We start from the raw sequence: 13480 nt of genomic DNA on the forward strand, positions 1-13480 counted from the left end.
ACTTAGTGACTGCTTATCCCCAAGACGCCGCGGTTCTGCTACAGAAAAGCGCGGTAAGAAGACAAGAGACGGAGGCGAGAGTTGCTTCGAACACAGCAATTAATCAATTAACCGGAGCGAGCGGATGCTCCCGCCCGCTCGGCAGCTGACAGCACTCAGGTGTAATTAAAATTGTTTATTGGCAATAAACATATTAACGGCATATTAACTATTGGCAAATCAGGATGGATGGAGCTCCTTCGCCCGCTGGGTTCTGAGGGAGCGGTCGTCTGCGTGACCGGCGCCGGACGCGTCCGCGCTGGTGGTCGCCGAGCCCGGCTGCCAATTAGCGAGCAGGAGTTGAAGTGGAGTGCAAGCGGCGCTGCGGGTCAAAGTCCGGCGTTCAGACATTCATCTGACTCTGCCACCTCCCATCATCGTCAGGCCTCCTCCCAGCGCGGGTGCGAGGCGACCTGCTCATGTGTGAGGCGCAGCCAAGCGAAGCCGAGTCGAGATGCTAATCTGGCATCTGCATTTGGGAGATGGAAGATTCATGAACATGAGATTTCACAGAGCTGGAGGCAGCGATGGAGGCAGTCTCCGCGCGATGATGTCACGTGCCTCCAAAGAGGTAAAGGCTCTTATTAGACTCTGCTTAATTGGCAGAGCTGCCATCACCTGCTTCCGCTGCGTGTCAGTCTCCTGGTGAAGCGCAGCTGCTGTGAAAACGCCTTGGTGTTTACACGACGGCTGGCAGGGCTTGAAAGCAACTTTTCAAGCGCATCACAAGAACGATCCAGCGCTTATGGCACCAGAGGAAGCTCGAGATCTGTTCTGTTGGAATGAACCTCGTGAGACCCGAGCTTCAGCGAGGACGAGGATCACATAACCACAAATACACGCACGCAATGAAAGACTGGTCTGAGGGCGCTGATGCACCACAACCGCGTCTCACCGTCAAGCTCCAGAAAAGCTTCATTCTCCGGTAATTACGCAGAGAAACGGAAGACGTAACAACAGCAGAGACGCAGAGACGTCCTCTGGTTGTTTCCTGCTGCAGAAGAGAAGCAGCTATTGTCAGTCATATGAAAAATTCAGCGGCTCGTGTGCCGTCTGCTCAGTTCTGCACGCGGTTCCGTCTGATCAGTGTTTGACTGACTTCGCCGTCTCTCTTCACTCTACACTGCAACAAACACATCACATGTAATATCAGCGTCTATGAGTCTCCCTTCATGTGGAGATGATCTGGTTTATCTATAGAAAACATCTGCCACTGTTTCGTGCCTAGTGTTGCCACGTTTGTCACGGTTGTTCCATGACAGTCTGTCGGTACCTCCACCATCAGTTTAGACCTTGACAGCTTTTATCCTGAACCTGAATCCGACAGGAATGAAGCCATGATCTAGTTCATTCTTACACCATTAGCGCCTGCCTCTGTCGGAGCTCAAATGCACATAGTCCTTTCATTCAGCAGTTGTGATTTTGCTCCTTTACATGAGCTTCCATCAGGTTCTGTAAACCCGTCTGGGACCTGGCTGGTCCTTCAGTTACTGCTGCTGCTCTGTGTAGACACGCTGCAGCGTGAAGCACTGAAGCATGTGCCTCCGCTGGGGGATCTCACAGGGACTCCCTCTGTCCCACGCATGAACATACGAGACAAAAATATACGATTGAATCTGAAACACAGTCTCTGAAAATAGAGCCCATTCAAGCCCAAATGAGCAAACATAATCATTTGCTCTATAATGTGTGAGTAATAGCTCATAACAGCAAGGTTGCCCTCCAAACGCATCTGGAAGCTCCGAGCACAAAAAGCCTCATATTCCAATAGATCTGTTCGTTCTGCGTTATTATTATGTAAAGCATCAAAATGTGTTCTATCATCAAATCCAAGCATCCCACAAATCAAAGTTAAGGCAATTACAATCTTATTCCCCCTTTTCAAATGGCAACAGCTGTTTCCCGTGGTCAAAATTGCAGCGTAATTGCACACGGTAGCATATGGTTATGGCTGATTAATCCAACTGGGGGTGAAAGCCCCATTATTGCTGCATGGGATGGGTAAATAGGCAGAGGAGCCGAGCGCTGCAGAGACGGGTAATGGGACGGCGCTTTGATGAGATGTGCGTTAAAGATGGCATGATTGTCCAAATCGATCAGGTCTCCTTCCACCACTATCCGAGCTATTAAATAGATTCGCTTGTCATCCAGAGAAGCCAGCCATCGGTAGCCAGCTATGCAGAGAGGAGCTGCAGCTCAGGCTGAATCCATTCTCATTCACAAAATATATGGCTCCAGGCATTTTCAATTTAATGCCCCTTCTGCAGTTACAATGTCCTTTTCCTTTTCTTCTCGCACTTTCTTGTTCATTCGGCATCGCAGAAAAGACATTTTAGCCCCGGGTGAGAGCGGCGATACCTCTGTTCCACCAGGTTCAGAGCCACAGCCGCTTTTCTACGCGTCTGACAAAGGACTAGGCCCAGTGGGAGAAGTGGTTCCACAGCAGCGCCAGTGTCGGGAGCCGGGATCCCCTCCTTTATAAAGTCACCGTTTTGGCAGAAGGGGGAACATTTGACTGACTTAAAAGCGCAGAAGGTCTCCAGATGCTAATTGTTGAACTTTGCCTTAAATGGCACTGGATAAGCTTCCAGTGATATTAAAGGAGGTGGAATTTCTGAGTGTAAATCCTTCCATGCGTTTGCAGCTTTATTGCTGTGACTCGAAAGGCGCAGCGGCTTCAAAAGACAAACGATGTAGTGTGCTTCCTGAAAAGCCGAGTACAGAGCACATGTAAGCTATCAGAGCTCTACTTGTACATCAAAGCGTAAATACTACCACCTGAACACAGAGGAGCACAAACAGACCAGCTTTGTCTTTACAAACAGGCCCTGAACGCAGCGCACACAGAAACACGCACGAGCAAACAGCACTGGGAGCAGAACCCGTTTACCGGCGGAGCCCAGTGCTCCCACTGGTCATCCCACACTGGCCAGTTAACCAGCTCGCCTAGGTGGCCTGTTTTCCCACAGCCCACGTTAATAACCGGGCAAACACAAACAGGACGCCCTTTGTTCCGTGTTCCAGTCGCCTGAATGAGGCCGTTATCCCGCTTCTGCTCAAACTGTCTGTGCTGCAAAGTGCTCAGAAGGCGACGCGGCATAAATAGTGTTTCGAGAGCGTGAGGGAATGTTGCAGCAGTCGCAGGCTGAACAGACAGCGAGGCTGTGAAGTGGCCGCGATTACGCTGCGCCATTGTCGCCTGGAAGCTGCCTCTGAGGAGCGAGTGGGAGCCGCGTGTCGTCTCGCCCCAGGTCGGGCTGACCCGTTAGCGCCGGTGGGAGTTTAGTCCCAAATCCTCCAAAACAAGCTAGCGAAGCCGCTGTGACCCGCTGGCGTCACCACATTAGTGGAGCACTGTTATCATCTGGTCCGTTTATGGTGTGGGTTTATTGAGCGTCCTTCAAATCCACATTAACCCAGCAGGGATGAGCTGCACTGGTTCTGGAACAGACAATATTACAAGACAACTCCTTTATCTGGGGTCATTACACGACGATGGTAAACACAGAAAATACGATGTTTACGTTACAAATGAATCCGTCAGGAATGTGCAGCCTCTTATCACCGTCCTGCAGATGATGATAAGAGGCTGCTTTGGCCCCGGGTCAGCGCTCGGTCCGGCTGCCTACACCGGGTCTGCTGTGTACGAGCCAAGTCAGGTACTGGTTTAATTATAGCTCCGTTTATGTAAGCAGCCCAACAAGGAGCTGCAGACACAGGATTATCCCATGTGAAGCAGCATAATAAATGGAAGCAGACCCGTCTGCGAGCTGCTCTGTGGAAAAAAAACCTCGACGGCGACGATGCTTAACACTGATTCACACGTTCCCATACTTCCTCCCTTCGCTCCTCACACACTTGCATCGCTGCACAAAGGAAGCGGCTTCCCACAGTGAAACGAGGACACAGCAGGCCGCGACAAACGTGGCTGAAGCTCCACGCGTGCAACCACCACGATCGCATTAATAATCAATAACTGCCGACACGAACGAGGCAGCGATTGAGAGGAGGCACCACAGCTGTGGAGGGAGCACACACGTACCTGAGCCGTGTGTTTAAAGGAAATCTGCCCCCTTAATTATTAATATTAAGAATTAATATTCGCAGCTAATTTATTTTTCATATCAACGTGTGTAAAAATTTAACAACTCTAAAAAACTCTCATTCTTCAGTTGGCGGTAGGAATAAGTCGATGGAAATTGAGTTTCTCCCGGACACAACCTGCGATAAGGTCTCTCTCTCAGACCTTGGGTCGAAGGTTTTGTTTCTCTGTGTCCCTCTGAGAAATCTAGCGCTGGACGAGGACCAGCCCGTTGCTAAAAGCGACATGTCCTGACCTTTCCCGGCTGCAGGCGTCCAGGACTTTCCTGTGTTTTGGGGAGGGGATGATTTGACGGGGCACAGGTGCCACAAGGGGACAGAGACGCTTCCGTCTGTCAATTACGATGAGTGACAAAGCAGGACATTCGTAGTGGGCAGATATTCCCTCCACCCAAACTGTCTCCACAAATCACTCGCCCTCAGATCTCGATCAGATTAGCTCACTTCAGTTCCCCCAAACCCATCACGCTACGCCAACCAAAGCCAACATCACACATGTGCCTCACTTCACTGGAGACGGATGTGGGGCGCGAGGACGTCTGGAACTCAGTCGTGTTCATTTAACTGCTCTTTCGCTGGATGGATGTGGATCAGATTCTGGGGAGGAGGTCCACGGGGGGCGCAGCCCCTCCGGACCCGATGTGGTCACCTCGTAGCGCTCTCAGGCAGTCGACTACAGGCTCCCCCTCAACATTAACGCTGGTCGCCGGCGATAAGAGTGATGCAATTTCCCTTCGTTGTCGAGAGGCGCTACTTGCTCCCAAAGCGCATTTAATTCCAGCCACGCAATTTCAATCCAATCTCCCAAAAGGCTCAAAATGGAGATGACATCCTTGACTTCGCCTACTTTGTCAAGGTCCATGTCCAACACAGCGAGCTAAAAACAGGCCTCGGCTGCAGACATGTTTTACAACTCTGGCAGACAACGGTCGAACCCCCCCCCAACCCTGTCACATCCCTCCTCACGCACCGTAATCTGACTGCCATGCCTCTGACAGAATGAAGTCCTCGCTGGGTCTAAAGCCTCTAAAGCCGTGCTGCAGCCAGTCAGTCTAATCTGCAGACGCCGAGTGATGCAGGAGCATGTGACGCTCCCATAGAGTCCGTCGCCGCTGCTCCCAGCTCCAGAAAAGACGCGTCGGACATGACAACAGCAGCAGGCGAGCGGCGTTGTCTCGCCGGTGGACGAACGGAAGTGAGCAGTTGGGCCGAGCCGACACGCGGCTCGTCTGCGGCTTCTGCGTCTGCACGGCCTGCAGTGGAAGTGGAGCAGCCGCCGCTCGCGCTCATTCTGACGTCCACTTATTAGCTTGAAAACACATTTCTCCTTCCTGCCGCGCACGGCGGCGATGATGAATGAAGACTACAAAATACAAGGAGCGAAGAGGACCTCTCCGCTCAGCGAGCCCCAAAGCGAGGCTTCATCGCTCTTTAGTCTGATGAAGGCCGCTCTCCCGTCGTTAAAAAGCCGTTTCAGGAGACTGGTCATTAAAATGTGCCAGGCGGCGGCTGACATGTCCATTCAGAGCAGGCACTCGCCTCATCATGTTCTTTAATCATCGCACGGAAAGACAGCCGCTCACACCGGGGTCACTTTCAACGAGCCGCTCTCCCGACGCTCTGAAGAGATTCCAATTAAATCCGACATTTTCTGACCCGACAGTGACTGCGTGATGAAATGTGCACGGGCCGAGCAGAAGGAGGCGCCCGGCGGCGCTCGTCCTCGCGTGCATATTGCGCGTCCAGAAGCGGGCGGAGCCGAGCCCGCGGTTCAACCTGCTCGGTTAAATGAGCGGCCGTGAGACCTCCAGCGTCTCCATCCCGCGTCCTCCAGCAGATGGAGAGGACGCGGCCACGGCGACGCAACTTATCAGTCTCCTGCAAATGTCAGGCGCCGTGATACTGTGGGCGCCCATGAATGATGGATCCCCATCTGGTTTGGTTTGTTTCCTCCGTCCACGTTGTATTATTGAGTGAGCTCAAGTGGGAGCTTAGGCTCAGTCTCCCTCCTCTGTGAATCCCCATCACCTGAGCAGAGACAATAAGCGAAAACGCGGGTTTTTTCTACCGACCGCCGGCTTTTCTCTAGATAGAAAGGCAGGTTTGCACGTACGGACCGTGGATACGTCTAAATTAGATGTTGTCTGAGTTTTAAATGTCAAAGACACAAAAAGTTCCACTTAGCATCCGGCTTGAAGCTGCAGAGAGAAGAGGTAACCTTTTCTCAAAGACATCATTCAGCTCCAGTTCCAGAGGCATCAGCACACGCTCCAACCAAAGCCCCGTTAATGTTATTACACAGATGTTTCCCACAACCAGAAACTCATCAGTGACAGCATCATCAAACGCTGCGCACGCGACCAATCCAACCGGGGCCCGAGACTCGGGTGAGACGTTTATGGAGGAAGGAGCCTCCACTGGAACATTACGGAGCTCTTGTGGGATTTTGACGCTGAGAACTGCCGGCGAAGCGGCTGCCGCGCCCCCTCCCTCGCGCTCATGGGAATCCGGCTGCATAATTCTGAGAGTACCAATTAATTTTCAACATTTAACGTTCTGCGTGCACGCGCTCGCAGGCGGGGCGCGTGCGTCTGTTTATTCACGGCGCTTGTTTAACGCGCAACTTTCATTACCACGGGGAGCGCTGATTGATTAATTAGCACGTATTAATCCGATTAGCGTTTTTGAAATGACGTATTTCTTCTGTTTACACTAGATTCATTCTGGGACGAGGGACGATCCAAACTTGATAAAGTGCGGCCACACAATGTGAGAAGCTGCTTGATTTATAGTTTACAATAGCAGCAAGTGGACGCCGGCGCGTGCCACGGTCCTGACAGCGCGCGCGTCAGAGTGATGCGCTGTCTAACGGGGAAAAAGCAGGCAACGAGCCCATCGCGGTGCCGCCGCTGAGCAGCCTCTTACCTTGAGCTTGCGTGGAGTGCACGAGCAGGGAGAGGAGTAAAATCCAAGTGACGCGCCGCGCAGGTCCGCTCCACGCGTCGTCCAACATGTTTCCAAGCGGGCCGCGTGGACGACAAGTGCGCGAGGAGCTGGACGCACTGCGCCGCGGTTCCGCCTGCCTGCTCCCGGGTTCCCGCCGAAGAAATCCCGCCTCGTCGCTCAAATCGGAGCGTGGGTCCGTTCTACTGTTCACATGTACTGAATCCACGTCTCGGCGGCTTTAGTGGGTTCGACTCAGCCGGACGGGTCCAGGTTGAGTCCACGTACAGTCCGTGCGTCGCTGCACCTGTTCAGACAGCGAGCGGCACCGACTTTCCTCACGCACTTCTCGCGTCCGTGCGATGCTGTTGTTTCCTCTTCTGCTGGAAACTTCAGCGTCTCCGTCGCCGTCCAGCACCGACTGGTTCCGGCGTCCTCGCGAAGCGCGGAGCAGACTTTTCCTCGAATCCGTCGGACCCCCTGAAGTTCCGGCCCGCGGCGCAGGGTCCGTCTGTTCAGGCTTGTGGCTGAGGAGCGCGCAGGCGGAGAGGCACGCGCGGAGTCCGCGTGGAGCAGAGGAGGAGGAGGAGGACGACTCCGGGCTCGTCAGGAGGAAGCGCTGGGATGTGACGCGCCGGCAGCGAGGCGCGCGGCGCCACCACGCGGCGGAGCGCAGAAGCGCAGCGTGCGCACACACGGCACGCGCTCTGCCGGACGGCTGGACCGCGTTTCACATCACGGACGTGTCAAACGAGCGCAGCCCGTCGGTAAAAAGACGGAAGAGACTGTGTTTGTGTGTGTGGAGGTTTGTAAAGCCGTCACACACATGCACACGTTTAAGGTAAAAAGGCTGAGTCCTTCTGTGATACCCAGTGCGTGTTTAGTGGCAGGAGAGGGAGGACGGGGTGAGAGCGAGGAGGGGGGGGGGGGTGACTGAGCAAAGCGCGTCTCCACAATGACAGCGTCCGTAAAGCAGCGGCCGAGGGAGCGTGACCGAGCAAATGTTCCTGCTCCTCAGGAGGAGGCGGCAGGAGCGCTTCATGCTTCCTGCATCGAGTCCCATCAGTGGAGTAATGCCCCCCCCCCCCCCCCCAACTCCAAAATGTGACACCTTGCACAAAAGATAATATACCAGAGTTAACATCAGGAAAACCAAGACAGAGCGCCGCCTCGGCCGCCCCCGGGACCCGATTATGATTTTTCAAAGTACTTACTGTGACTGAACTCAGCAAGCGGGTAATTTAGAGAATCCCTGGACGCCCGCGCTTTCTGCACACGAGGAGAAAAGCACTTTGTTTGTGTCCCCTCCTTCCAGGCCTTCCTCTGCAGCACAGGCCGCCGCCAGGCGTTAGCCTGAACCGCCGCCAGGCGTTAGCCTGAACCGCCGCCAGGTGATAGTCTGAGCAACCACCAGGTGACAGTCTGAGCCGCTGCCAGGTGATAGTGTGAGCCGCGGCCAGGTGATAGTCTGAGCCACCGCCAGGTGATAGTCTGAGCCGCAGCCAGGTGTTAGTCTGAGCTGCGGCCAGGTGGTAGTTGGAGCCACCGCCAGGAGTCAATCTGAGCCACCGCCAGGTGTTAGTCTGAGCCGCAGCCAGGTGGTAGTAGGAGCCACCGCCAGGTGCTAATCTAAGCCACCGCCAGGCATTAGTCTGAGCCACCACCAGGTGATAGTCTGAGCCGCTGCCAGGTGATAGTGTGAGCCGCGGCCAGGTGGTAGTAGGAGCCACCGCCAGGTGCTAATCTGAGCCACTGCCAGGTGTTAGTCTGAGCCACTGCCAGGTGTTAGTCTGAGCCGCAGCCAGGTGTTAGTCTGAGTCCGGCGCCGCTTGTTGACGGCTACGGCCGCTGTGATCACAGGTGCTGCGAAGCGGAATCGGCAGCACAACTGGTGATGATGATGATGATGATGATGATGATGATGATGATGATGATGATGATGATGATGATGATGGTGATGATTCACAGTCGTCTCCAGCAGACTGCAATTATTTCAAGTTGTTCTGACACTTGCTCTGGGCATCCGTGTTTAAGGCTGCAGATCAGACGCTCCACGCGGAGGTTCCGCACAGACGTAATTGGACTCAGCACGAGTGTTTCTCCCTTAAATGACCGCTCCAGTGTGGGTGAGAGATTCTGGCGCTGCAGCTTCACATAAGCTGACATTTCTCACAAATGAAATGCAACGTAGCTTCTGGCAGCCGCCGGCACCAATGCTTGTTCATAACAGATGGAAATCAGATACTGCACACATGCAAATTCTGCTAATACAATTACACACAAGGAAGGAGCTAATAGCATTATTAGCAGACTGATTACACAATTTGGTGTAAAAAGGAAAAAACAGTGACTCAAAACATAAAAATCCCACTTCATCATCTGCAGAAACTCTTGTTATCTTCACTCCAGCGTTTCCAAATCCTCCACTCAGACATCTGGGGCCTGGTGAACGAGCCGCGCTGGCAGCCAAACTCGCTCCTCCTTTCATTTGTGTGGAGGCACGACTCCCCCCCCGGCTGCTTCTGAGGCCGTGAGCAGCAACAGCAGACAGCGAGACGCGTCTTTCAACAACAAAAGGAGGCGATTCCATCCAACGCCCGGACCTCCACCTGTGGACGGAGGAGGACCGCGCACGCACACAGGCGGCGGTGGGACGTCGACAACGCGTGGAAGCTTCAGCAGCCTGGACCGGGACCCGGACCGGACCTCGACCCGGACCCGGACCCGGGCCAGACCCGAACCCGGACCCGGGCCGGACCCGGACCTGGACCTGGACCTGGACCTGGACCTGGACCTGGACCCGAACCCGGACCCGGGCCGGACCCGGACCCGGAACCGAACCCGGAACCAGAACCGAACCCGGACTCGGGTCGGCGCCGCTGCCTGCGTGAGGCTCGAGCAGCCTCTCACGTTAGCGTCCCCTCATCAATTAGCGCGTATTTACATCGTCCAACCAAAGTCGACGCTCCGCCGTCTCCTTCAGCGCTCCGGCCGATCTGCTGGAGGTTTAATGAGTCGGAACGAGAGGATATAATGGGAGCGGGAGCTCAGCAGGAGCCGACGGGTGATGAGCGGCGCTTATTACACCACCTCCAAGGCCAATTACAATAAAGATCTGTCACAGCCGCGTGCGATGGAGACAGAGAGCGCGTCCCGTGAGAGAAGGCCGAGAGCTCCGCTTAAAGGCACATTCACGCAGCAGCTCCGTGAGCTCACCATCGGCAGGCTTCCTCCGCTTTTACTTTTCAACATTAAAAATTAAAGTTGGTTTGTTGTTTGGTAAAGATTTCTGTATTAGTGAATGCATGTGTGTGTTTCCAGCAGCAGCGTAATTACAACAGAGGCTTTAAGAGGTTTTGATGAAGCTTCCGGCGCTCTTCCTCTCAGCTGTGGTCTGTCTGGGTTCCTGAGATCGTTTGTAAAGTTCCCCGTTGTGATTAGACGCCATGCGAATAAACAGACCAAGCTACTGTATCTACTCTACTGTATCTACTGTAGCTACTGTAACTACTGTATCTACTGTACTGTAGCTACTGTATCTATTGTACTGTATCTACAATAGCTACAGTAGCTACTGTATCTACTGTATCTACGGTATCTACTGTATCTATTATAGCTACTGTAACTACTGTATCTACTGTAACTACTGTATCTACTGTAACTACTGTATCTACTGTAACTACTGTATCTACTGTAGCTACTGTATTTACTGTACTGTATCTACTGTACTGTAGCTACTGTATCTACTGTACTGTAGCTACTGTATCTACTGTACTGTAGCTACTGTATCTATTGTACTGTATCTACAATAGCTACAGTAGCTACTGTATCTACTGTATCTACGGTATCTACTGTATCTATTATAGCTACTGTAACTACTGTATCTACTGTAACTACTGTATCTACTGTAACTACTGTATCTACTGTAGCTACTGTATTTACTGTATTGTATCTACTGTATCTATGGTATCTATTGTATCTACTGTTACTACTGTATCTACTGTAGCTACTGTAGCTACTGTATCTATTGTATCTACTGTAGCTACTGTATCTATTGTATCTACTGTAGTTACTGTATCTACTGTAGTTACTGTATCTATTGTAGCTACTGTAACGACTGTATCTACTGTAGCTACTGTATTTACTGTACTGTATCTACTGTATCTACTCTACTGTATCTACTGTATCTATTGTATCTACTGTAGTTACTGTATCTATTGTATCTACTGTAGTTACTGTATCTATTGTATCTACTGTTACTACTGTATCTACTGTATCTATTGTATCTACTGTAGTTACTGTATCTATTGTATCTACTGTTACTACTGTATCTACTGTATCTATTGTATCTACTGTAGCTACTGTATCTATTGTATCTACTGTAGTTACTGTATCTACTGTAGTTACTGTATCTATTGTAGCTACTGTAACGACTGTATCTACTGTAGCTACTGTATTTACTGTACTGTATCTACTGTATCTACTCTACTGTATCTACTGTATCTATTGTATCTACTGTAGTTACTGTATCTATTGTATCTACTGTAGTTACTGTATCTATTGTATCTACTGTTACTACTGTATCTACTGTATCTATTGTATCTACTGTAGCTACTGTAGCACTGAGAAGGCAGGAGCCCCACCTGCAGAAACCTAATGGACGGTCCAATGTATGGATGGGTCTGTAATCGCAGGCATTTTGGCAGATGGAGACGAGTAAAAGAACAAAATCCAACAGTATTCATCAGAGAGAGGGAGATTAGTCAAAAGTAGAGAGAGGAGCAGAAACAGATGGTCAAAATAGAAAAGAAATATGTTAAGCTGCGCGGTGCCAACCTTGGCAGGAGAGGCCTATATCATAGACAGAGAGGTAGAAAAGACGGATGGGAGGAAAAAGAGAGCTTCAAACAGGCACGCACGCACGCACGCACGCACGCACGCACGCACGCACGCACACACACACACACGCGCAGAAAGGCCCAAACGTTTGTATGCGTGGATGCGATCGTCCAGACCCAGAGCAGCGATTGCACCTGACTGCATCACCCTCTGATTCACACGTGCACTTCACCGCCCCGCGCTGCAAACAAATCCCCAGGCTTCGAGCAACATTGCAGCTCTGCTTAAAGGGCTGATCCAACCAAACTCCCCGGAACGAGATGCAGATGCTGTGGAAGCGGAGAGAAAGAAGAACAACGATGGACTCAAACGCGAGGCTCCGTCCGGAGGTTTGTTTTGTGTCCGTTGTGTGTTTTGGTTAAAGGAGAGCTCTAAATAAGATTCTCGATGCAGTGATTTGAATAAATGTGGACCGTGGCAGCTTTTTAATGAGTAGCAGAGAAAGGCTGACACAGTGTCGGCTAAAAATAGTGTGTACATTATACAGTAGATGCAGGATGAGCCTCCATCAGGATGAACTCAGATCAGTTAGAGCTGCTCCATTCTGCACCGTGGCCTCTTTAATTACTGCACACAACAGATCCATTATTAGAAATGCAGCAGCTGTAGGATCCCGTGCTACAGAGCCAGACGACGCTGAAGACGGAGCACTTTAAATAAATCCCCATCTTAAGACATTAGCAGGTTACTGTCAGGTTGCATGTGGAGGCACAGGCACCTTTTATTGCTAAATTGCTGTCTGATCTGAATGGTCCCAATGAGCAGCTCACGTTCTGCTTCAGACGTGGTTCCACTGAAGCCGTTAAACCTGTTCGTCAGACTGAACATGTGGACGCATCCGGGACCAGAACCAGGCTCCGAGCCGCTGCTGAGGGTGGGATGTGCTCTGAGTGGGTGATGTGAGAGGAGACGCACCTGACGTCCGGCTCCAACATGGAGATAAGCAGCGATTCCCTTTTCAAATCCATCCCTCGACCTGCCCTTGTCGCATTTAACGGCCCGTGCAGAGATCTTTTTCTCCCACCTCAGAGGGAATAATGCGCTCTGTCAGGAAGTGGGAGAAACAAGGACACATGATGGATTCGGTGGCGTGGCCTCCGTTCTGCATACTCCACCTCTGCCACGGAGCCTGTGCAGCGGAGGCGGCCTTGCCTCCATCCAACGCTCTGAATCCAGAGAATTCAAACGCGCTGCTTTCACGACGCAGTCTTATTTAATTCCTATCTGGCCTTGTCTTTTTTTACCTATTATGCTTTCGCCCATAGATTTTAATGAATATATTCTTGTAGTCTGTTGGTTTAATTTAATAAAAAAACATTTTCAAATGAACCTGCATCGAAGGGCAGGTTGGTAAAGAAAGAAAAGAGTGGACTCATTCGACTTCTGGAAAACAGTTTAATCTTCATCATTGCTGCAAAAACCCTTAAAGAGAAAGTGAAGACGAGAACGCAGAACAAATGTTTACATCCCAGCAGGCGAAGGCGTCCGGCGTGGAGGC

The 13480-nt window shown here is 51.6% G+C and overlaps 1 protein-coding gene across 4 annotated transcripts in view; it reads right to left on the reverse strand.

Moving 5' to 3' along the window:
* The window catches only part of sdk2b (sidekick cell adhesion molecule 2b), a 137896-nt gene extending 130074 nt beyond the window's left edge, over window positions 1-7822 (reverse strand). Inside the window, exon 1 of one of the 4 annotated variants that reach the window (XM_029134210.3) lies at window positions 7066-7822. In XM_029134210.3, coding sequence (XP_028990043.1) covers window positions 7066-7153 — 88 coding nt within the window. In that variant the 5' untranslated portion in view covers window positions 7154-7822. The remainder of the gene's footprint in view (window positions 1-7065) is intronic. The other 3 variants (XM_029134209.3, XM_029134212.3, XM_029134211.3) reach the window with 3 other exon arrangements.
* Between the last annotated feature and the right edge of the window lie 5658 nt (window positions 7823-13480).

The sequence above is a fragment of the Betta splendens genome, chromosome 19 (genome assembly GCF_900634795.4).
Source record: "Betta splendens chromosome 19, fBetSpl5.4, whole genome shotgun sequence".
In the NCBI taxonomy this organism is placed as follows: domain Eukaryota; kingdom Metazoa; phylum Chordata; class Actinopteri; order Anabantiformes; family Osphronemidae; genus Betta; species Betta splendens.